Raw genomic sequence first — 26,597 nt, forward strand, 5'->3', positions numbered from 1 at the left:
ATTTCCAGGAAACATCTTTTGTAGAGAAAATGTTTTGAACGTTTAAAAATCTGCAAGAAATTGGAAAATTGAAACATTTTTAAACGCGATTTTTATTACATTCACATCTGCAGGTATAATTTTATTTATTTGTTCTTCTCAACTCAATTTTTGGCGACTGGTTCATACCGATTATTAAATTTGTTGTTCCTCTAGGAAATTACAAATGCAGCGAATGCTCAATTGCAGCGATTTGATTTTTAAAGAAACGATCCCTGTATTGATTCTTTTTTTACAATTTTTAGGTTTCTCTTGCCTCTTATATTTATTCCTCGCTCGATTTCTCTACCTAATTTTAAATTTTTGTTCTATTCCTTACTGTTGACATTTTCCCATTAATTCCAGGCAACGTTTCAATTCCCTTTTTAATTTTTCTCAAGTGTGTCAAGATCTTTAAACTTTTTTGTCCTTATTACTGCATTCACATTTTCTTATTTGAACTTCTGTTGTTTTGTGCTTTTTTAGCCATTTCTAGATTACTGTGTAATTTTTTGCCTTAATTGGTTTCCTTGTTTCTTAACTTGTTTTCCATGCTCTGTACACTATCCAAAAATTTAAACCTTTTAAATTTAGGCCGTTCTATATATTTTTTTCCTTTCAGTTCTTTTATTTTGTTGGTACTTCCAACAACTTTGTAAATTCTGTAAAAGTTTCACCCAAAGCAAACGAACTGCTTGATAAATCTCAAACTAAATCAAAAATATTCGAGGTGAAGAACTTTTGAAAATGGGCTGAAAAATGTGTAAGAAAAAGCAGCGAGTATAAAAATTTATATCAGTCGTAACGTGTTGATGCTGTTTTATTTATTTTTGTTTCATTTGCCCTTTCATTCGGCAAATTTTAAAAACATAATTAAAATAAATTGCTCATTCACCTACTGCGTTTTCTTCCCATGGTTTCATGTATATTTTCGTCCGGTTTCGACATTGTTTCCTGTCGATTCCTTTCGGTCAGATTTACTTGCGTTAGTTTTTAATTTAGCTTTTTGTTGCCTTAACTGTTGCAAAGGTTTCACCGTAATTGGACTGGAAACTTGTTACTATAGACAAAAATGTGATTGAAATGTTGCATGCTTTCGTAAATATTACGTTGGTACGATATCCGTTGAAGTCGCTTAAAATTCAGTTAAACTCGCAAACGAAAGACTCTGATTGCATTTTAGGTAATTGCCTTAATGAAAACCTACTTGTAGCGTTCATTGCAATTCCCCAAAACAACGTCCTTTGTACGTACAAAGTGCGCACTGCATTATGGAGATGTAAATACTGTATTCAAAAAATGCTTTAAAGAATAAAATTTTCCAGTTTATTTCAGTTAAATTGCGATAAATAACTATGCAAATATAGTCTGGATAAGCTGGTTTTGGCGTGACTTAAATGAGTAATGTGTCCGGAACCGCGGCACACACAAAATTAGGTTTGAAGGCAAATTTGGGCAAATATTTAATGAATGAGTCTCAGTGTACCGTAGGGGATTATGAATAATCCGCTATTAGATCTAGCAGGGGGTTAGCGTGGTCTTGATACCTGGAAAATAGTCTTCGCAAAAAAACAGAAATGATTTTGAAAGAATAGAAATTGGCAATTTTTTCAGGTTCTTTTGACTCTTATTGTGGTAGCAATAAGTGAAAGGGATGACAATTTTACACCGGTTTTATCCATTGCATTGTCTTCGGGGTGTTGCCAGGAGATTTACAGTCGCTACCGATAAAGATCCAGAGGATAATTGCGATTCAATTCTGCGTCTTTTCCAGATAACCAACACAAATTTATCGAAATTTATTAGGAATTGCGGAGATATGGATACGAATGCGTTCCCCTCGATTCATGCCCATTATTTATAACCAATAACCGGGAAATCCTGCTAAAGCAAACCCGAATATAAATGGATAGTCGAATTTAATGCGCGAATTAGGAAGGTAAATGTTTTAAGAAAGGTCCAGATTTATGGATGCGGCATAATTCGAAAAGCGGATTTGAAAAACCCGGGGATAAAATGTGTGAATAGTTTATGGAGGATTCGCACTGATGGGCAAACGTTGATCGTTGCAGTTCCATCCCGTTTTTCACTGCAGAGCGAAAATTGTTCCTGAGCGGGAAATTGCCTTAAATATATTAAAGAAATAATTGTGCTGTTCGTTACCGGCGGGTCCCGGTTCCGAAAGGTAAGATAAACTTTCCCGATTCCCGAGCACAATACACTCATTAGATGCAGGACTGCTTTCTTTGTATTTCTTCAAGTTCTCCGTTTTTCCCCAACTTTGCCCCCTTTTGCACAACAAACTGACGAATGTTTATGTGCATTACCGTCCACAGGAAAATGCAAATTTATCATCAGGATTCTTTTGTAGTCACACTTGAAATGTGCGCCCATTCCCTGAATAGGCTAAGTAGATGGGCCACAAGTGCTCGCAATGTAAAGGAAATCTCCTAGTCTTCACTGGGTGATTTGTCAAAGAATGCACTTTGTTTTTGTTCTTTTATGATTTAACCACAAGATGCTTCAAAGGAAACAGCCTGTTTTATCTGAGAGACTATTCTTCCTATGGTTAACCTGAACAATCCTGATGAAGGCTTGAAAATCAACCAAAACGTAGTCAATGATATTTATGTGAATTGGCTGTTTTAGGCAGACTATTCCAGAAAACGCTGAAATTCAAATCCGGAAAATTCCTCATTACTGTGTGTTTGAACAGCAAATGCATGGAAATCAGTTCGATAAACAGTACATTTTTGCTATAACGAGAAAAATCAGGTTATTAGTCTGCGGAACTGAAAAAAGTCACTTTTATAGTGCAAAATAGCACCAACTGGGTGGTGCACCTCTGAAAAATATGTGAAGAACTGGTATACCTGAACTTTTGACTCTCTAATTTCGATATTTTTGCAGTACTGGGGCCAAGGGCCAATTTCTCAAAAACTCGACGCAAAATCGATCTGGAGTGCTCAACTGGTGACAGCGGAACCTTCAGGGAATATACAGTGTGTTTGCCGTTTGATGCCATTAAGCAGTCTCTCGAGACCTTCGCTTGGAACCTTCGATATTTTTGTCTCATTTTGTCTCTTTCTGAATTACATGTGTTCAAAAGCCCATTTCTCAGCAACCTGGCGAGATATTGACAACGAGATCAGACTGTAATTCGCCAAACTTCTCGAAATCGAGGGCAGAAATTTCGTTTAAAGCGATTGAGCGGTTTTTGGATAACTGCGTTGGGAACTTGGGCAATTGCTTGTTCATTTTGCCACTAGTGACACTTGTGGTCAAAAGGCGATTTTTCAAAAGTTTTCCAAAATATTGGCATGGAGCTTTCAGCATGCCATAATAGAAGCCCCCAGCAATATTCACAAAACAATCATTTAAAACCGTCGATTAGTTCGTGAAACTTTGGCTTCAAATTGCGCAGGAAACCTCCCACACCTTGTAGCCTGGTGGGAGCTCCTTTCGGTTATTGGAACTGTAATTGATCTGTTGGTGAAAAAAAACTGCAAAGTGAACGTATCCGATGGCTAATGCAAATCAAACTGAACTGTCCTAAGCTGTCGCTTCCAACTCGTCAATTTGTCAGCCTCCGAACGATTCATGCGACCATCCATCGATTCATCGAACAATATTTTCCATCACATCACCTCTAAATCAAATAACAAAAAAAGCATACAAATCGGACTCTGAAACTCGCATTTATTCAGCCGCTCGACAGGAGCGGTTCAATATAGGTTGTCATGTGGGCTCAGGCGTCGACATGTTACATACTCCCATAACGAGACTTGAATACCGATGACTTGTTTATGTTCTCGTAATTTCCCTATAAAGTACATGGTATCAGTAAATTGCCATCGGTATTCCATCGGCGTGGGTATTTAAGGTTTCAGCTTTCGTAATCCGAAGCTGGCTTTGCTCTAAACGTTGCAGGAGAAGATGGGGGCGATTGCGAACAATTGGGAAAATGTGCTCAAATTGGGCTCTACTGAACATGATTTCAAACATGGAAAATTTATATTGAGTGTCAAGATTTCGGAACTTCTGTCTAGTCTGTCTAGTCTGCTCTTTAAAATGACGTATTTGGCAATCGTCTAGGAATTTTGATTATCGAGTTATGATTTTTTTAAAGAAAACCATGTTGAAATGGGTCAAATTTCAAATTTTCGGTAAAAATTGGAAAAACTACGTTTGAAAGTGAAGATTTCATAACTTCTAGAGTCGTGTGTGCCCTATAAAATTCCGAACGCGTTGGTCGTCTAAGAATTTTTTTTTTCGAGTAATTATTTTTTATAGAAAACCGTGTTTATTACGCATATGTTGAAATGGGTCGATTTTCAAAATTTCGGTAATAATTGGAAAAATTGGGATTGAAAGTGAAGATTTCATAACTTATAGAGTCGTGTGTGCTCTATAAAATTCCGAACGCGTTGGTCGTCTAAGAAATTTTTTTTTTCGAGTAATTATTTTTTATAGAAAACCGTGTTTATTACGCAAATGTGGAAATGGGTCGAGTTTCAAAATGTCGGTAAAAATTGGAAAAATTACGAGTGAAAGTGAAGATTTCATGACTTGTAGAGTCTTGTGTGCTCTTTAAAATTCGCTAAGCCATGATCCTCTACGAATTTTGGTTTTCACGTTACGATTTTTATAAAAAACCGTGTTTATTATGCAGATGTTAAAATTGGTCCAGTTTCAAAATTTCGGTAAAAATTAGGATTGAAAGTGAAAATTTCACCGCTTATAGAGTCTTGCGTGCTCTATAAAATTCTTTAAGCGGTGGTCGACTACGTATTTTCGCTTTCGAGTTATCAGTTTTTGGTGGAGTTTCAAAATGTCCGTAAATATTGAAAAAATTAGGGTTGAATGTGACAATTTTACAACTTGTAGAGCTTTTGTGCTCTATAAAATTCCGTAAGCGGTGGGTCATCAAGGAAATTTGGTTTTCTAGTTATGACTTTTTAGAGAAAACCGTGTTTATTACGCATATAAGGAAATGGGTCAAGTTTCAAAATTTTCATAAAAATTAGAAAAATTAGAATTACCAGTGAAGAAGAATTTTGGCTTGCGAGTTTTGATGTTTAATAAAAAACCTTGTTTATTACTCAGATGTTTAAATGGGTCAGGTTTCAAAATTTCGGTAAAAATTGGAAAAATTAGGATTGAAAGTGAAGATTTCAAACCTGGTAGAGTCTTATATATTCTATGAAACGACGTAAGCGACATTTGGCTGGGAAATTTGGTTTTCGAGTTATGATTTAAAGCAACCTGTTTAGTACGTAGATATTGAACTGAGCAAATGGTTAACAATCAGACGTCTCATTCAGGGCAAAGTCTATGCAAAATTCCAGTTAGTGGCTTATTTTCCCGACCCAGTTAACCAAGTTGGCCGACAACATTATTAAAACCATAGTTTGTAGTTGCAAAACTAATTATTTTCCAGGAAGCGTTTTAATTATGAGCTTCCGTTGTGCCCAGCTGCAAACACCGGCTTTCACTCCAGTCTGAATGAAAAATTGCACAAAACACTTGCTTCAATGTTTTTTTATTTATTATTATTAATAAATTGGCAATGCACTCGGCATTTTATTTATAAGTCGCAAAATAATGAGTCCAGAACTGCAATTAAGCGTTAGCTGTTTTCTCTGGAATAAATTACGGGCGCTTTCCAGGCGCCGAATTATTTATCGCGCTTATTTTTTAATAAACTGGATTCAGTGCAAGCAAAGGGAAAAGATGGATTTTGATCATTTTTTAGCCTTCATTTTGAGCGTGATATAAATTTGCCGCTGTTTCGTTCCGTTCATTTTATGCTACTAAGCGCGCCCTCATTTCAATTATTGCTTGCTTAATGTTGACTTATTCGCACGTGGAATGAGTATAAAATTAAAAAAAAAACAGCATTTTTTCGGCAAAATTAAGAACCAAAAACCCAGCGGTTTAAGTGCGCGTTCTTCAAAAATGCCTTCAGGAAAATTAAACTGTAATTTACGCATACATTTTTCAAGGACCACTTTTCCGCATATGGAATTGATATCGGCAAAAAAGATAAATAAACCTCGATTTCATATAAATTGCAAATTAGGTTTCGCTCGCTTCGAGGATTTTGGCAAATTTAATTTAATTCGGCGCAACAAATCAGCAATTATTGCTGCAAAGGTGCAAAAATTCCGCAAATAGAGTAAAATATTCTATAGTCAATAACGTACAACGCAAAACTGTTGGTTTCTGGGTAATAAATTTATTTTCAACAAAAAAAAAAAGTTTTTTTGTGGACACTCCAAGTTTAAGTTAGAGGAAATCTCAGCAATCTGAGTTGGAAGAACGAAGCTTTCGATTCTGATAGAGTCTCATGCTTCGCCTATCTAATGGAAGAACGCGCAATAATCTAGTTGGATCAAATTTTGAGAAATCAATTTTCAGAAGATCTTCAACTCGCGATATCTTTTTCTGGAAATATCGAGAATTCATGCTAAAGAGAATAACCAGATGTTTGAGATGCAGAAACGGAAAGCTGGGCGCTGGGGGCAAAAAACTTCCTCTATTCAATACCAGACGTATTTAGACAAACACTGAAGTTTCAATTAAAGGCTTGAAATCAGCAAATTTTTCGACAGAAGTGCAAAAAGTATTTGCAAAAAAACAAAATTTCGTCTATCCAGTGGCGTACAACGCAAATCTCTAGCCGGTTTGGCTGCTGAGAAAGTAATTTAGACTTTCTGCAACGCACATGTGAACCTTCCACAAATACTGAAGACTCATCATGAGGCAAAAACTCTACAACTGATGCTGCAAAAGTGGAAAAACCGTATCCGGTTTTTGAGAARTTAATTTTCAAACGGACTTTAATWCGCAAAAAGTCTTTTSGTTTGSAAAAACGCACTGACACTCCAAGTAGCACAAAATATGTTTGTGAAAATTAAAAAAATGCTAGTAAGTAGAGCAAACGCTTATTTATCCAGTGGCGTTGGGTTGAAAACTTTAACTATCTTTGGCTTTGGCTAAAGGAGCTCTTTTAGCTGGAAACTTTTTTGGCCTTAAATTAGGTCAACGAGAAAAAGCAGTAACTTTATCTGCAAATATGCAACATTTGTACCTTATAAATGCCAATCCCTTCCATCTAAACCGGAAAAGTTAACTATCAAAGTTCCAAAATTAAATTCACGAAAAGTATTCAAGCGAATGAAACCTAATTTGCACTTTATATGAATTCGAGCTTTATTTATCGTCTTTGGATATCAATTCCATATGCGGACAAATGATCTTTTTAAAGTGCCATCGGAAAACTAGTTCATAAATTCCAATCGAATAACCGTGATTTTCCTGCAGCAATTGCTGGAAGAAAGTGCGCGCAATTGAATGTCTTTTCACTCGGCAGATTTGCTGAAAACTGAAAGTTTTACTGTTATTGCGCTCGAAATTAGTTGATAAGTGTTGAGATAGCGATATACAATTAGGCGAATAGCCCTAGAGGGTTTACTGTTGTAATTCCCGAGTGGAGAACTATCCGAGTTATAAAAGCCAGCAGCGACTAGAAAGTTTGTAAATGATAATTCCGTTGAAATTTTGCAAATGTAAAATTTCATTTTTCCCATTCCATCGGCATGTATTTCGTATAAAATATATTCAGAGGCCATAAAATGCATTGGGGGGCTGCCGGATCAGCATGTCGCCATTTCGTTGTGAAACGAGAAGTGAATAATGAAGACCACTCAGGATGTATCCATATGCAGGGCAGTGTTCCAGCCATTTTCCTGCTATAGGTAAAGGAAAAAATAATAAATCCTTGCCACCACCTCTGGGGATGTTGACCAAGAGCAACCAGCCCTAATAATACACCGCGCACGAAAATTCCTCCCTCGGGGCAGCAGATTGTTTTCAGACCCTCTAGAAGTACGCAGTTTGATTACATAGAGGAGCTGAGACTCCATTCATTTTGGCGAATGGAAAAAACCCACCCTATTTGATATGGATTAGATGACAGGCAATTAAGTGAAGGGTTGACATATTTACACTTTTTCGGTGGCTGTTTACATAAAGCCCCTGAGGCGTCAGCGTAACCCCGCTTTCGACTATAATGTCGCACATTCAGAACGAGGGTCGAATAGTAATGAGGGCTTTTGTATGTGCGATATCCGCAAAAAACAAATGGGGTGGCAAATAACGGCATCAATAACTCTGTGAACGAATTCGGCATTGCGATAGAACGATGCCAAAAAGGCCCGGCGGGCCTTCAAAACAAATCACGCACATTCACATAGTTTAATTAGGAGGTATTCTTTTATGTTTTGTTGTACATTTCAAATGCACGAAAGTATTTAACAATTTGTTTCTGAAAATCTGGACTTGGCAGAATATTCTGCGGCACGCTACTGGATAAGGGACATTCGACTCTATAAAAACCGAGTGTTCCACAATTGCAGTTCAGCACACAGCAATTTGAACTTGCAGTGTTTCCAAGAAAGCTCCTTATTTGTGAGAGTCGGTTTGAAAATTAATTTCTCAGAGCTCGGACGGTGTAGAGTTTAACCCTCTACGTTTCTGAATAGAGGAGATTTTGTTTTGGTACATGCATTTTTTGCAACTCTCTAGCAAAGTGTCCTAATTTTTGGCCATAAATTGAATCTTCCGTGCTTGTCGAAAGGCCCTTTGTGCATTGAAGAAAATTTGAATTAATTTACCATCGACACCAACACCGAAAAAATCCGATTATTTCGAGTTGCATCACTGGATGCACAAAGTTTCGTGCTAATAGAGTTAGATTTCGCATTCCTGCATCGAAAATAGCTGATTATTCACGGTTGGTTGAATATGCAATGTTAATTGCAAAATGCAAAATTAGTTATTCAAAAATCAGCTAAGAAAACAGCTGGCGTTTTACGCCTTTAACGGCTGACTAGATTAGGATTTACACCCTTAAAGGATTTTTTTTAAAAATTTAAATTGAATTTCGTGTCTCCCTCAAAACGCTCCATGTGTGTTGAAGTAAGTTTGACACTTAATTTCTCAAAATTAAGAGCTACTTTGACCGGTTTTCGAGCGGTCGCAAGCTTTAATAGACGATATCTTTCCTTCGTAGGTCGGAAACAATCCAATGAGCGCAAAAAATACGGTTGTAAAGTTTTTATTTTTGGTGGAAAATTTCACTACAGGGGTCGAGAGACGTTCCCTTTTCCAAAAATTCAATTCTCCCAAAACACCTTGAACTGTACATCATTTTCACCGGAAAGAGATGGCAAATGCACCGAGCTCTTTAAAACCACGACGGACTGTCCAAATCAGAAATAATCGACATTTTCTGTCTATTTTATGCGGTTTTTAAGCGATCGCAATCTTTAACGGACAAGAGCTTCCTTATTAGAAACCCAAAAACTTCATATTCGTTAATGGGTGGCTTCTTAGGTCGGAAACATTATAATGAGCGCAGAAAACACGATTGTTAAATTTTAATTTTTGGTCGAAAATTATATAAGGGGGGAAGTAAGAAGTCGATTTGTCCAAAAAAATTCAAGTCTCCCAAAATGCCTTGAAATGTACATCATTTTCACCGGAAAGAGACGGCAATGCAACGAGGACAAAAAAGGACAGACTGTCCAGATCACAAATAATCGATATAGTCTGTCTATTTTCTGCGGTTTTTGAGCTATCGAAATATTTAACAGGCGATATCTTCCTTATCAGGGAACTAAAAACTTCATATTTGTTATTGGACAGCTTCTTTGGTCGGAAACAATCCAATGAGCGCAAAAAACACGGTTGTAAAATTTTTATTGTAGGACGAAAATTTCATAAGGGTTCACAAGTAGTAGAATAGGGCCAGTTTGACGCTAAAAGCGACAAGTTTGGCAATCTTTTTGTGTGTTGAAACTGATGTGAGAATTAATTGGTCAGACGACCAACAAATTGCAACTTTTCACTGTACGTCATTGAATAGAGAAAATTTCTTCTATTGCAAGATTTTTCGTACGTTTTCTGCAACGTTTGCCGAATTTTTACCCTACTTGTACTACCCCTACTAATCTTCAGTGTATGCCAAGAGGCCTTTTGCGGGTTGACTTTCCTCTAAAACTGAGCCAACCAGAAGAAATTAAAATTAATTATTAATGGAAGCATACATTTTTAGATTTTGCAGATAAATTTGCTAATTCAAATGAAAGACTCAAAAAGTATTGCACAAAATCGGTTGTTTTCTGGTTCAAAGCAGTCGAATCACCTTCAAAAAGCTGTGTTTCTTTGTCATCGTAACAGAAGCAAGATGGGCGTAATTGGCAAAGGACAACAGTCTAAAACGACGATTTTTTATTATTATTTGCTCAGAGAAAGGGCGCGTCGTTCCAAAGTGTCAAAGCAAGCTAATTTTAGAGCTTCCAGTAAAATGGCCTGTTGAACTCAGCCGTAGCTGTGTCTTTCGCCTTATTTCCTCAAATTTTAACGTGTTTTAGCAGAAAAACGTGCAAAATCCAACTTAAACCTTATTGCGTCTGTCTCAAGCTTCAGCCTCGTTGCCTGCCTTCAATTCAATTGGTTCTTTATACTTGCGAAGGAAATTACTTATGTTCTGATATCGTCCACGAGCGGAAAACTTCCAGCTGAATTCAGACATTCGGAAAATGAGTAAATCTAAATGCATCGTGGAAGAAAATGTGAAACTCCGTTTGCGCTGAAGTTTGCTTGAAATATTCTCAGCTTAGTATCAACTTTTTTCCTTTTCCAACTGCTTTCATTAAGTGCATTTAAAAAGTTCAGAGAGGCTGATAAAATGCTGAAAATGTTTGTAGGAGGAGATTAAATGTAACAGCGTTGAGGTCCTTGGGGCCGGCAATTTTTTTCACTTTGTCGCATACACTGAAAGTTTCCGGACAACCTGGAAAGTATGCCAGTTCGAATACAAAGCCTTAAATTTAATTCCTAAACTCGACCGAATTGAAGTTCATTTTTCGGCTGGAGCTCAACTTTGCTGCACTTGTGGAAACTTGTTAGTCAGGCCTTCGATTCCCAAGAACAGATTGCGGAACTCGTTTTACATTAACTTTTACATTCTGATTAAGCGCTGCTCCTTCGGAAATGATCCGCACTGCTTTTCTGCACAACTTTTAATGAGAATCCATTGTTGAGTTTCGACGACTCAAAGTTTCCACGCATATCGACTGTCCTCTAAACAAATAATCGACGTTTTCTTTGCATCTAGTTAGTAACTCGAAAATTGAGTTTGAATGGGAAATTTATCTTCTTAATAGATCATGGTTAAGACGGCGAATAACCCTTAAGCATGTTATTAAATTTGACCCAACCAATTGAGACCCGATTTTTCTGTGTCTAGTGCTTTTAGGGCCAATTTTCGGTTTCCTGCAACTTAATTTGCGCTGATTTTTGGGCCCTGTTGAATTTTTCTGTTTTTCAAAAGATTCCTGTGTGGTCAGACCAGCTTGGCAATTAATTTCTCAGAACCAGTCGAGTAAAACTATGGCACGTGACGCCACTGAACAAAGGAGGTTTTGATCTATCATCTGGCATTTTTATGTTTGTGGGGCTCATGTTGCCGATTTTTTGCATAAAATTGAATTTCCGGTTTTGGTCGAAAAAGTTCCTGGTGCGTCGAGGCACAGTTCAAATTAAATTTCTCTAAAACGAAAACAGATAGATTCTTAGGGACCACGCCCTTGAATAGAGAAACTTTGGTTTTATAAGTGCTGATATTTTGTATAATTGTCGCAATTTCTTTCCATTTTTATTGCCAATTTGATGTTGGGCTGTTTCCATTTGGGTGCTACTCAACTCAGAAAATATCTGGTTTTATACCGGAGGCATCTGATATTTTCGAAGCAAAATTTAATAATATGGGCTAAAGTTAAGTTACTTAATGGTTAAGTCTGCTTGTACCGTTTAGTTTTTCTAGTTGGATCAACTCATTAATGAACAGTAATTGTCTGGTGATTAATTCCGGATGCAGCGAAACTTCGGGTTGTCTATACCCGGCCGAATTAAATCATGGAAATAATCCATGTCCCGAATTTAGGACAACGGGACTGCTGGACGCGATCGCAGCTAATTGAGATTAATCGATGTTGAATTAGATCAGCTTCCTAATCATTCGTGTAAAACAGAGACCAGACATTCTCAATGCTGTCGAGCCTTAACTATTTTTATCGTGAATATAAAAATCTCCAGTTGAGAACAAAGTCACTTTTCTTTTAAATCCTGCCTGTGTGGATGAAAAAAATCAATTGCCCAGCAGTTGACCATTTGGTCCGACGTCCGAAGAATGCAGACAAACGGTAATAAGTCAAAAGCCCCTGCTTCCCTACTCGATCAGTTTCCCTTTGAAAGCTCCGACTCCTGTAAAAGTAACTGGGAACTGGGAACACTTGAATGTAAGAATCTTTTTGTTTCCTTTGAATAGCGGGGCGTTTATTAAATTGTTCAAACGATGGCAAGAATTTAATCTTTTGTACAACTCCTTGGCTCAAAGTAACTGCGAAAGATGCAGGCAGGAAAAACTGCAGGCTCTTTGATGGGATTGTGGTTTGGAGAAATGTTTGCATCTGAAACGGCCTGTTTGCAATGTTTCAGCGCTGGTAATTGGCCAACTGAAATATTCCTGTGTCGGATTGGTTCATGGAGGAAAAGCCTGTGCCAGTGGTAAACAGAAGAATTAGATGTGCAGCAAACGTGCCCAAAGTATCGCTCCAGATATGTTCCATTTGAATCCTGCCAGCAGTTCGCAGCTGTTAATCCGTAAACGAAATGCCCGATTGCAGTTCCAGCCGCTGGAAAATTCTCCTGAAAATATTGTCGTGTATTTTCATTGTTCTCGACGAGATTGCCATAACGCATTTTTCTGATTTATGCCGCTGTAAAATACCCATTATAATAAATTCGCATCATTTCCCCATACAAACAGGAGTCTCTCGACGGTAATAAAGCAAATTTGCGCCTTTCGAGCTGGATTTGTTACATTTTGCAAACATTTTACCCTATTGGTGGCAGGATGGTTTCGAGCGCGAAAGTCCCAACAATTCGCTAAAGAAAAAAACGAAATTACAAAATTCAAACAGAAAATCAGCCGGGGAAATTTAATTGCGCATTCTTTGCAGCATCGAAGATGGGGGCGCCAAACGAAAATTAAACTTTCAGGCTCTAGTCAAGTTCAGTTCGGCCTAATTGTTTAATTTGGGCCCTTAGTCACAGATACGTCTGGAGAAATCCAGCGAAAATCAATTAAAACTGTCTTAGGACAAGTTTGGAATTAAATCGCAACAGAAATAAGGAAAAGTTAAAATTTGAGGCAAAATTCGCAACTTCTGCAAGCCAAGGCTTAACTGGCAGCATGTTTCACGTCGCAGTATACGAAGTGTCTGGAAATCGGGTGGAGAAACTGAAAATATTCCGGGGTTGTCAGATCAAGATGCGGCTAGAAGAAATTACTGGAAGAAAATTTCAGACTTTCTAAAACTTTCATCAAATAAACGACGTTTTTTTTTTAATTGGCTGACTTCGAGCTAAATTGGTTCGTTTGGGTTGGCCGAAAAACTCCTTTACTTTTAGACCAAGTTTAACCATTATTTCCTCGGAATCAGAAACATCCAACATTTTTCATTTTGGCCTACTGGATGGGCACGAGTGTCTGCTATCTAAATAAAGCACGTTTTGCGACTTCCATTGCTAATCTGCCTTATTTTCTTGAAAAATCAACATGAGGCAGTTCCGTAAAAAAGTTCTGGTTGGCTGATATTCAAGTAGGATGAGTTTCTGAAAAACCAAACTAGTTAGGTGCCACCAACGGCGGAATTGCCGGCTCAAGTTCGGAAGCTTCTGTAAAATCAGAAAATTCTGGGATTCAACGAAATTTTTCTCGTGTAAAGGAAAATTAATCTACTTTTCCACCTACAAATCGCAAGTCGCTGCGTGTTCTTGTTTCGAGTACAGGGCAATTTGGGTGGAGGCTTCTAAGTGGCATCAAGAGCGGTTTTGCCGACTCAAATTCGAAAGCTTCTCAAAAATCCGCCAATTCTTGAATTCCAACGAAATTTTGTTCATATAAAGCCCAATTACACTGCTTTTTCACGTAGAAGTTACATGTTGTTGCGTGTTCTTCTTTAAAGTGCAGATATATTTTTAAGGAGGCCTGTGAGTGGCGTGAACAGCGCAGTTACCGGCTACAGTTCGAAAGCTCTCAAAAATCAGATAATTCTTGGATTTCAATCAAATTTTGTCAATGCGAAGGACAATTATGCGACTTTTCCACGTGAGAGTTGCAAGTGGCTGCGTCTTCTTGTTTCGAGGGCAGGGCTATTAAGATGGAGGCTTAGAAGTGCCACCAACGGTGGGTTTGCCGGCTCCCATTCAAAAGCTTCTCAGAAATCAGACAATTCTTGGATTTTAACTAAATTCTTTTAGTGCAAAGCGTAATCATGCACCATTTTCACGTAGAGGTTACAAGTAGCTGCATCTTCTTGTTTCGAGTCCAGTGCTATTTGGATGGAGGCTTTTAAGTTGCACCAACGGCGGGTTTGCCGGCTCAAGTTCGGATGCTTCTGAAAACTCAGGCAATTCTTTGATTTCAACAAAATTTTTCTTCTGCGAAGCTGAATTGATCTAATTTTGCACGTAGAAATTGCAAGTCGCGGGGTGCTCTTGTTTAGACTGTAGGACTAGTTGGATAAAGGCTTGTAAGTAAGACTCAGGTTTGGAAGCTTATTAAAAATCAGACGCTGCTGGGATCGGAAAACATTTTTCTCTGTCTGAAGCACTGTTGTCAGCATTTTTTCACTTTTCCGCACAAAAAAATCCGCCGCCCAACGCGCGACAATTTTTCGAAAATTGATTACATATACGCCCTAATGGGGAAGGAAAGGCACTTCTTACGGAAAGAAAAGTACTCTTGCAACACATTGATTGTAGAGGACATTAAATGTGTTTTATATTTTTGACATAATCTGACTGTGTGGACCCACGCGTGCTCAAACAGATCAATTCAAAATGAAATCGAAGAATAATGACCCGTTTTTCTCCAACTGGTATCATCCCCGATCGCCATAAATCCCTTGACTAATCGCTCAGTCCGCAGGGACGTGGATGTTGTGTATAGAATTTCCATTTCGGCCGATCCCCCGCACGCACGCAAAGTGAGCGATCCAGAAGAAGTCGAATTTTAAAATCAAATTACCCAAAATAAAGGAAATAAGAGCGGAACAGACTCGGCCACATTAATCATGGCAAAGTGTGCATTTTATATTTCTGCTTCTTGAACCCGGCCAGGGGAAAAAACGACGAAACAAATGTGGTGAAAAATGGACTCATTTATTCGGTAACTATTTATGCTGGGCGCTTCTTCCCGTTTGGGTAGCAGGAGGAATGGGCTCGTTTAATATCACTTACACCGGTTTAATTGCCCTCGCTCTGATTAAAGAATCCTTAAATAGGATCCTGTTTTGCCAGTCGTTATTGCCTAAATCGTTGCAGGAATTGCAGGTTTCAGTTCGCCTTAAAAAAACTCTGGTATTCGCCACAAAAAGTATGCATTTAAAAAAACTAGATTTGTACAAAGTGTGCACTTATAGAGTCGCAGACCAAAGAACAGAAAAAGGCTCACCATTAATCTTGCATCACGCTTGACTATCTGCAAACATCGATAAATGTTTTTCTAAAACGCTCAACTTAAGGCCCATCAATCTTGGCACGAAGGCCGTAATCCGAGATAAGCCAATATTTTTCCAACAGCAGCAGCTACGCATGCAGCGTACAAAAATAATTCCTGCAAAAGCAAATTTTTCAAGTATTGTCTTGCTCGTGACAGTAATGAGCGATGGATGGCTGGCTCTAAGCTTGATGCATCGCCTGCAATCTCCTGCTTGCCAATAAATCAGGACTATGAAAGTTTCATGCAATTTTTTTAATTTGGTTGCAGGTTTTACGACGGCTAAACTGTATCTGACGCATCAGACGGCCGTTCGGGAGGAGCAGCAGAGTTTAAGCGTAATGTGCAAGGATAAGGAGAAAGGATCGAAAGTGATGTGGCGAGGACCGAAGAATCGCCCTTTGGGTATGTTTTGAGTTGATTTAAAAGTTTTTGGAGCCTCAGTACTGGGCCTGGAAACTTTCGGAAAATTTTTCGTTGCTTAAGTGGTCATCGCAAAATCGGAATGCTTTCAAGTTAAGCATCAAGCAACGTAAATTTTTCCAAGAGTGGGCAAAGGAAAGTTAAAATTGCTGTAACTTTCAAACCCCCTGCTTGATTTCAATCATTTGAAGCTTGTTGGGAGGCGAAATGTTTGGGTTTTTCACTAGTAGTATCGCACGCAGCCCGAAAGTGCTAAACAACATTGCTGGAGAGCGCAATTTGTGACAATAACAGTTTTTTCGTTGCAACTCAACAATTTTAACAATAAGCTATTAAGACGCAGGAAACCTACTTTTTCACTAGAAGAAGGGAAAACCGCAGCTGGATATCTTTAGTGAATCAGAGTTATTKCCAAAAGAAGTTTTTGGATGCTTATTGATAAAAACGGATGCCTCTGGCCAGGTTGTTTAGGGCTGCCGCGCTTCACTCTATACGAACGTGAAAATTACATGCATTCCCCTTCCAAACGAGCTTAAAATCATTGAAATACTGCAGGTGGTTGAAAAGTTACAGGCAGTTAAATGTTGAAACTTGCAATGATTTCCCCTACTCTTATCAAAGTCGCCACGTCAACGAGCCTTGAACAAAAATGACCSAGAATKTGMCAGGGTTTCTATCTAGAGTACTAAACGGAGGCATTAATTTGGGAATTTTCTGATAAGCTTAGGTTTTTAAGWTTTGTGCTTCAGTTGCGCACCTTGCGGTRGAACGCGGAACTTAAAAACTTAACGTTTCCAGAGTTTTGCCTTGGCCACTTTAGTGACGAAAATTTTCTCCCCAAATTTTYYAAKTCAGTAGTTTCCGAGATATGGCTGGCGGCCTCCTTAAGTAAAACACCCTGTATAGGAATAGATGATTGTATGTCGTGTGCACCACGTCTTCGGCTYTTTTTCTAATCCTGCTWCTCAAATTTTTTCTAAACTGATTATTTCCATCGGTAAAACAGCTCGTCAATGTTGGGTGAAATTGGGACCTAGAAACACTCATTTTTAGAGAAGAAACTGTAATTTTAACCAGACATTTCAACTCCGGTTTACTCGGATTTTGGGAAGTTGACTTCAGTTGGAAAAATCTGATTTTCCCACCCCTTAGAATGAAAAGGCAGCAAAGGCTTGCACTATTGCTCGTCCTTTCTTGGGTTGTTTAGCCTGTAAAGGCTGATGAAAGCTGAAAGGCTCCCATCAGGCTGCCCACGATTAACACATCTCGAGATTTTTACATGCGCATTTATTCGATTTGATCAGTGAGCAAACATCTGATCTCTCTAAACTACAAAGTAGATAATAAATATCTCCAAAAAAACCTCTCAGTTTGCCTCTGTTCATCAATCAATCCCATCTCCAAACCCTAGTGAGATACGAAAAAACTTGTAGGGACACGAAACCTTCTAAATTAAACATAGGAGCCAAATGCGAAGATTCCGCCGGTGAAGATCAAATAATTTGAGGCAGAATGTCCTCATTCCCCAACTAACTCACTAATTTAGACAAATTGATCAACAAACCTTTCCAATTGCAGGCGACAGGACGAATCCGATGTCCAGAGTGACCATGTATGGGGTCCAATTGATCTTCACGAAAATCCGCAAAGAGGACATGGGCATTTACACGTGCATGAGCGAAAATGAGAGCTCCGAGTTCGAGCTGATTGTGTCACGTAAGCTGGTTTGAGTGGAGGGAAACTGCTTGGCCAAAACACGCCTCTTTTCCAGATACACCTCATACTGAAATCCCGGATCAAACCGAACCTCCAGTCACTCATAAACCAGATAACATGAACAATTACTCATACCCTCAACCGTTTCCCACCATCCCAACCAACCCAAACAACCGCCACAAACTCAGTACGACACCAGGTAATAATTGCCTGGAATGCTGTAGCTCAAAGTTTCAGTTGTAGAGTCGAATTAATCGAGTAGAAGAGTTCACTTGACTCCCCAATGGAGTGGTGCCCATCCAGGGAAAAGTTTAATTGATTTTTTTGAAATTTTTGAAATTTTTTAAATTGAATCGAAGTTCTCAAAGTAGTTAAGCAGTACTCTGAGGGGTGTCAAGTGCATTTACAGTGCTGTTGAGCTTGCGGCTTAGATAGAGTGCATTTGAGGCCTTTTTGAGTAGGTTTTGACTGCTTTCGTAGAGGCTTCGCTATCAGGCAAAACGGCTCATTAGGCTGGAAAGTTCGTTTCCACAAAACAAGCGGCTTTTAATGATGGAAGCAGTCGGCGTCAAATTAGCCGAATTAGCTCCCCTCGGAATAAACCGCTAGCTGAATAACTAAACATGCTCGCCTTGAGGCTCCCACCTAGAGCAACAGCGCCCCATTCCGGCTGATTGTGCCAAACAAATCCCCCCAATAAATAGACTGCTGACTCACTTTGAAGTAATTAAACATCGATCTATTAATGATGGATCGCTGATAAGGATTATTCAAAATTTAACCCGCAAGTTATCAAACAGATTTATGGGTCAAAGGAAATTAGGGCGGGTCTAGGTAATTATTAATAGTTGGAGCGAAAGGATTCCGATAATAAACAAGCCTGATTATCGGCCCATAACTGAAATATACGGTTTGTAAAATCTAATGGCCGAAAACCGGCCTGATTTATCGAGGATGGCCGAAGAATGGACACATTGGGAATTTACTATGGGAAAATGTTTACTATGGGAAATTTTGGGCCTGAACCAATATCCAATAGCGTTTCGATTCTATGATCTGCACCAAACATGGAAGATTTTTCGCGTTAAGTTAATAACAAGTTTTCCTAATTCCTATGGCCGGAATTGAGCAAGCTTTCCTCTATTTCTGCCCTAGTTCGCCTCATAAGCGCCAAAGTCTGCCTGTTGTTCAAGCTTCTTCAAACTGTGGCTTTTTTGCATAGTCGATAAAAACACTTTTGTCTGTAGCTTTGCAACCTAGAGGAAAAGGTGGCATCTAAAAAACTCATTAGCTGAAAAAAATGGTGTTTTTGAAAAAAAAAACCTAAGCCCAAAAGTGTTTTGGAGTTATTTACTGTTCCTTATTATGATTTCTTATTATGAGACTTTTCAGGCTTACTTGTTCACAGCTCAGTAATCTTATGAATTTTCTGGCATTTTTGGCACGCCTTTGAAACAAGGAAGTTTTTTTTAATCCCCTATTTTCAAAATCTTGCATCTATGAAAAACTCAGCTCGTTTGAAGCTAAACAGTGTTTTCTAATTCTCAGATTTTCCGGACTTGTTTGTTTGCACTTTTACTATCTTTAAGAATTTTTACATCAAAAAAGTTCGTTTTTAAGACAAATACCTGTTCTTCCCTTTGTTTGTTGAAGACTCACAAAAACAAGAAAAAGACAAACTAAGCTAAATTTGAGCCAAACAGTGCTTTTTGGTTTTTTATACTGAGGATTCCAGAGTTTGATCGCCTGTATATTCGTTGTTTTTAGGAACGAAATTTTCTGTATCTGAGAGTTGAATTTTAAGAACAAAAGCTTTCTTTTACTTTTGTGTTTTCAAAAATTTTAATCGACGATAACCTGAGCTAAATTTGAACCAAGCAGTGTTTCGAGCTTTTTTATTTTAAGGATTCCACTGTTTGATTGCTTATAGATTCCTTATTTTTAGGAATTTTTACATCTCGTTTGAAGGCATAAACCTTTTCGTTTTTTTCGTTTTTCGAAAAATTCAAATCGGTATGAAACAGCTAGAATTTTACCAAATGGTATTTCGAGGCTTTTCACACTGAGACTTCCACTGTTTAAGCGCCCGAAAATTCGTTATTGTTCGAAATTGTTAGGCATTATTCGCATCCGAAAATTTAATTTTTAAGGCAGAAACATTCTTATGTCTGTTTCTTTTGGAAAATCCAAACTGGTGACAAACTGAGTTAGATTTCAGTTTAACAGTGCTTCGCAGTTTTTTAAAYTGAACCTTCCAGTTTTTGATCGCCTGTAGCTTCCTTATTTTTAGGAATTTTTGGCATCTCAAACTGTCATTTTAAAGGCAAAAACCGTTTCGTTTTTCATTTTTCCAAAAATCCAAATCGGAATCAAACTGAGCTACATTTTTACCAAACAGTGTTTCGAAGTTTTTTATACCGAAGCGTTCACCCTTTAAGCGCCCGTAGATTCGATATTTTTAATAACTTTTAGGCATTTTTCGCATCGCAAAAATTCATTTCAAAGGCAAAAAGATTATTTTATTTCTTTTTTTAGAAAAATCCAAATAAGATATAAATTGAGTTAGATTTCAGTTTAACAGTGCTTCGAAGTTTTTTCAACTGAAGCTTCGAGTTTTTGATCGCCCGTAGCTTCCTTATTTTTAGAAGTTTTTTTGCATTTAAAACTCGTTTTAAAGGTAAAAACCTTTCATTTTTTGTGTTTTAAAAAAAATCCAAATCGATAGCAAACTAAGGAAAATTTAAGCCAAACCGTGTTTCGAGGTGTTTAATACTGAGGCTTCCCATATTTGATCGCCTGTAAGTTCGTTATTTTCAGGATTTTTTTGCTTTCAAAATATTCATTTAAAACACAACAAAAATGTAATTATTTTGGTTCCAAATTTTTTTGAAATACAATTAATTAGCGACTTAAACTCCGGTATGAGTGGATAGAATTTACATTTTTATAACTCTTGTTAATAACCTTCTTCTAATTTGCGTCTTGTTCAATTTTTCAGGAAAGCAAACCCTGAAAAAACTTATTTTTTTAAAAATGTATTCGTTTTTTTATTAAGAGAAAGCTTGAGTATAATTAAACAAGCTCAAAAAAATTCAATATAAAACGCTAAACTCTTGGGAGTTTTAGAAACATTCCTAATTTGGAATTCGCAACTTTACTAATCGATTGAAAGGAGTTATAGGGAATTATTTGTTAGAAAAGTCGGGAAAAGTTTTAGTACAATCCAGCAAACAGAGGCGTGCAAGAGGTTTTTTCCAAAGTTTCCAAGCTTACAGGCCGATAAGAGGGGATATTTAGAAAAAGACCATTTTGGCTCTAATGGACAGTTTGAGAGAGATAATATTGAACGTTTTTTGCTTGTCGATAATGTCTGGAGCTTCGAGTTGTGTGGACTGAGAATACGTTTTTAGGCAATAGATTTTGTTATCAGTTTTTGTTTTCTATTGAGAAAATTTATTTACTATTTATTTTAGCCTACAAGAACAGCTTGAAAAGCTTCTCAAAAACATCCTGAAGATGACTCAAAAACGAAACGTTTTAAAAGTGAATCTACGACTTCACCGGTTTCTGAGAAAATAGATGCTTAACTTAGGCCTGAATAAACAACCACACATTCTACAACAACAAAATTGCCTGACTGTGACTGAAAATTTAAACTTTTTCCGCAGCTCAAACTGATTTTGGCCTAGAAAGCACATAAAAAAGTGAATTTACTGCTTCTCTGTGTTCTGAGAAAATAAATGTCAAACTTCGTCCTGCATAAATAGCCACAAAACTCTATTTGATTGAATTTTCAAAAAATGTAAAAAATTACTTAACTATTGCGAAAAATGGAAACTTTTCGCATATAAAACATATTTCCTTGATCTACAAAACACACTAAAAACTGAATATTTGTTTTTACTGATTTCTGAGGAAATAAATTCCAAACTTATGCAGGCATAAGCAATCACAAATTTCAACCGTAAACTTTGTAAAATCTTGAAAATACCCTGATGATGACTCAAAATCGAAACTTTTACGCTCTGATAAGACAGATTAGAGTCAACAAAATCCAGGAGAAATTCACGCTGAACAGTGACTGGTTTCTGAAGAGATAGCTATGAAACTCCGGCGTACATAAGCAAACACAACATGCAAGCAAAATTTAAAAAAATTCCTGGAAAATGAGTCAAAATTGAATCATTTTTCGCTTATACGGCAGGATTTTCTCTATAAATTTGATGCAAAAGCGGCTCTCTAGCTTTGCAGGTTCCTGAGAAAATTAATGTCAAACTTCGACTTGCCTAAAAATCTGTCCAAATCACATGCTGCTTTAAAAAATTGAGGAAAGTTGATTGATGATGACTGAAAGCTAAAACGTTTGCTACTTATGAAAGAAGCTGTGCCTACAAAATGCAAGGAAAAGTGACTCTTATGCTGCCTCAGATCTTAAATAAAGATAAGTCGATCTTCGGCCAACAGAAAGAACCGCGTAAAAAATTTAGTTTTTAAAATCCAACATCTTTGTTCATCAGGAGCATCAAAGCTTTGAAATTCGCAACTTTACTAATCAATGGATGAGAGTTTCCGTCATTGGAAATTCCTGGGCGAAAAAATCTGGAAAAGTTTCAAAAAAAAAACTAGAGATTCCAGAACGGGTACGGAAAATGCCGGAGAAAAGGAAACGAGGAGGTGAAAAGTCTAATGAAGCTTCTTCTAGCAATTCACCTCTATTGGCTGCTTCCATATTTTTGCGCGTTTTTCGAGCAAAATGTCCCGTTTATTTGAACTTTCAAAAGTTGAGCAACAAGTAATTTTTTACTATAACCCAAAGAAATAAAACGTGCGGTTTCTCTAGCGAAATGAATCGCTTAAAGTTTCCCAAGCTACGAAATAGGCAATAATTAGCTCCAGAAAGTTTCCAATTTACGCTCACTCGTTTATTGTTTTTTGCCACAGTCATACGCCCCGAAAACGAAAAGTTAGAGTGTAAATACAGGGTGAAACCCCGATGGCAAACCCTCAAAAGCCTGTTTGTTTTGGCTTTAAACTTTTTTCCAACGCTGTAAAAATTAGATTATTTTAACAGTTGTGACCTAAAACTAACTGGTCCAGCAGAGTGGCATTTCCAAGTATAACAATGAACATTGAGCCATTATCTAAGACAAAGAGACCCGTTTTCCGAACCAAATCCGGGAAGTTTGAATAGGCGTAAAGCTACTTAGAGCCCGGCTGGATCTGAAACAGTTTCGATTCTCTTTATAATAAGAATTGATCAGAAGCAGCAAATCCTTTAATGCGATTGGCTTGAATGCTTTTCCGAGCCTTAGTCAAATCCTGTACAGTTCAATTTTTGTTTTCATAACCGGGCACAATCAGCTCATTTTCCCGGTTTCATTTAGCAAACGGGTACTTTTTACCGCGCACAATAATCCCGGGAAAATACGGTCCAGACACCGACATTAATCGTGCTAAAGCACTGTTTCTGATTATAAATCGAAGCTAGTCCAGCTATTTTTATGGGCCGTTTTCAGTGTTAGGTTTATCATCACATTAATGCCGTTATCCAGGAAAGTTTTTCCAGGTCCAGAAAAGCGAGCAAAGCAACTTTTAAATTCCTCGAGCTTGTATGTGCACTTATCAGGCATATTCTATTCTGTGCTATTCATAGTCCAGATTACGCGCAACTTTGTTTCCAGACTGTGGCTCAAAAGTTGCGAAGCATTGTTCTTTGGATGTCTGCAGACAAATGTATTTTCTATACGTGCAACTCGCACTGCTGCCTTTCGTTTTATCCACATTTTTCCATGATAAATCAGGCAGAATCTAATGAATTTTTAGTCGAAACTTGTACTTTAATGAAAAACGTGTCTATACTTAATTTATATCGATTGAAGGTAATTAATACAGGCGGGGGCCTTAGAAATGCAGCTGGCGCAGCAAACACAATGTTATAGATTTCGCTTTTATTCCCAATCTAGAACAAATGGCCGATAAATCCCAATCTAATTAACCACAGGCGGGGCTCATGTTCTTCAGCCGGTTGCAACACGCTGAAATAAACATGTTCTCTAATGCAAATTAGCCCATGGTTGGCAGCTGATTAAATTAATCGTCCATGAGATCACATTCCTGTAATACCTTCCATATACAGAATGTATCGAGCAGGTTTTAGTGGCAAGTGATTGAAATTGGTGCTGGCTCCCAACGTTTCTCCAACACAAGTGACTTGCGTCTTCAGAGGACCATCTTGAAAGTGCCTATTTACGTTCGATTTTACATCGTTTACACATCAGTAACAAATAAGGACTTAGAGCGATTTGGATAAGAGTTCTACATGTTTTTCATGCAAGCTTGGGATGTGCTTTGTCAAATTTTCAAGTTTGCCTACTTGCTCCAGATTAGCAGTTGTGAATTTTTAAAGAAAGGCTCGCAAAGTCCCTACCTGCTCCTGGTTAGTAATTACGATGTTTTTAATTATGCGATGAGTTTACTTGGAAGCTTTTATTATTAGTCCATCGTTAAGCCAGCCAAAAAAACTCAATATTTTATGCGATCTCAATCAAAATTTCACTACTATTCTATCCGGCTGTGCGGTTTTTCAAGTTCCTACTTGCGCCAGATCAGCTCTCACAAATTTGTTAAGAAAAGTGCGCATTCATGTGGATACTCTTAGTCTCAGCACTGGTTTACCCAGAAGGAAAAAATCAGGATTTTGCGAAATTTGAATAAAAGTTTTACCAGTTTTGCGAAACTGTTTCGGCTGCATTTGCTGAAAATTTCAAGTTTTTACTTGCTCCAGACTACTAATTAGGAATTTTGCAAGGAATTTCTGTTTTTATATCAATTCGTTCACTATAACTAACCGTAATTTACTTTGCAGAAAAAAATTGGATTTTATGCAATTTTTGCGAAACTTTTCCAAGTTTTGGGTCTAATTATGAACTCAATCGTGTGAAATTGTCAAGTTCCTGCCTGCTCCGGATTAAGAATTAGGATTTTTTTAAATTATGCGCGTTTGTGTGACTGCTATTATTAATAGACCATCGTTAAACCAGCAGCAAAAAAATCGGAATTCTGTGCAATCTCAATCAAAATTTTACTGTGTTCTTTGCAGGAATCCGATAAATATGGTGAAAGGTTCAAGTTTCTACTTGCGCCAGATCAGTTCTCACAAATTTGTTCGAAAAGTGCGCATTTATGTGAATACGCTTATTTTCATACTATCGTGACACAGTAGTAAAAAATCAGGATTTTGAGGAATTCGCATAAACGTTTTACGAGTATTGCACGAAAGTATCTGCTGCATTTTCTGAAACTTTCAAGTTTCCACTTGCTTCAGATTAGTAGTTACGAATTTTTAAAAGAAACCGCGCATTGATGCAAATTCGGACATTCAAAGTCCGTCTTTTCCCCAGCAGTAAAAAATCAGCGTTTTATGTGATTTCAATGAAAATTTGTCCAGCTTTAGGCACGATTATGTGCTCGACAGTGGGAAACTTTCAAGTTCTTGGCTGGTTTAGCTTAAGAATTACGATTTTTTTAATGGATACATGGTGGATACATTCATTTTTATACTATCGTTTACCCAACAGTAAAACCTCAGGATAATAAGTAATTCGAGTTTCACATGTTTCGCACGAAAGTGTCTGCTGTGTTCCGTGAAACTTCCAAGTTGCGACTTGTTCCGGACTAATAGTTCGGAATTTTACAAGAAAATCATGTTTTTATATGAATTAGTTCAAGACCGTAGTTTACTTATACAGCAATAAAAAATGAAGTTTCGATTAAATTTTAACGAAAAATATTCGAGCTTTGGGTACAATTATGGACTATATCGAGTCTAACTTTTCAAGTTTCTACGTTCGTCCAATTGGACATTTCTAATTTTTTTATTAATCGCGTTTGTCTGGATACTTTCATTTTTAGGCAATCGTTAACTCCGCAGAAAAAAAACCGAATTCCTGGGATCTCAATAAAAATTTCACAGTTTTTTTATTCAATTGTGTGCTAGATATTTTGAAACTTTCATGTTTGAACTTAGCCAAGGTACCTACGAATTTTATAAACAAAGCGCAAACTTCTGGAGATTCGTTCATTCTTAGACCGTCAATAACCCAGCAATAAAAAATCAGTTCAAAAGTTTTGCAAGTGATCCATCCTTCTGCTAGATCTGGTAATAATTTCAAGTTCGTACTTGCCGCAGATGATTCCCATTTTTTCAAAATGTGCACCGTTGTGAGGATACTCTCATTTTTAGTCCAGCGTTTATCGAGCAGAAAATAATCAAGATTTGGTTCAATTTCTACAAAATGTTCACAACGTTTGGATTCAAGTATGCCCTACAAATTGTGAAATTCTCAAGTTCCTACTGGCTCTAGATTAGTAATTATGATTTTTTAAGTACGCGCATTTACGTGGATACTCATTTTTAGACTTTACTGTGCCCAGCAGTAATTTATCAGGATTCTGTGTGATTTCAATAATAAATAGAATTTAATTTCCAGGTTTTGCGTATTTTTGTAAAATTTTCAAGTTCCAATTTGGGCCAAATTTGTACCTGCGAATTTTATTTAAAAAAGTGCGCTTTTATGTGGCTTCATTCACTCTCACCGTCGTTCCATTCACTCAGCTGTAAAAAAACACAGAACTATTTCCATTTTCTACAAAATTCATAACTATTTTGGCTCTAAGGCCCTGCTAAATCTTGTGCAAATTTCAACTTACTGATAAAAATTTTTGAAGGACTTTATAAGAGCGCACTTTGTGCGAATTCGTTCAGATTTAAGCCAGCAGCAGAAAATCATAATTTCCAGCGATTTGA

General features: G+C 37.4%; 1 protein-coding gene across 1 annotated transcript in view; it reads left to right on the forward strand.

Annotated features, from left to right (window-relative positions):
* The window catches only part of LOC109533518 (hemicentin-2), a 59,722-nt gene that overhangs the window by 23,641 nt on the left and 9,484 nt on the right, over window positions 1-26,597 (forward strand). Inside the window, exons 3-4 of the mRNA XM_048663880.1 lie at window positions 15,923-16,057; window positions 17,654-17,791. Coding sequence (XP_048519837.1) covers window positions 15,923-16,057; window positions 17,654-17,791 — 273 coding nt within the window. The remainder of the gene's footprint in view (window positions 1-15,922; window positions 16,058-17,653; window positions 17,792-26,597) is intronic.

The sequence above is a fragment of the Dendroctonus ponderosae genome, unplaced genomic scaffold (genome assembly GCF_020466585.1).
Source record: "Dendroctonus ponderosae isolate FM_Combo_2020 unplaced genomic scaffold, Dpon_F_20191213v2 Dpon_F_20191213_1, whole genome shotgun sequence".
Taxonomy (NCBI): Eukaryota; Metazoa; Arthropoda; class Insecta; order Coleoptera; family Curculionidae; genus Dendroctonus; species Dendroctonus ponderosae.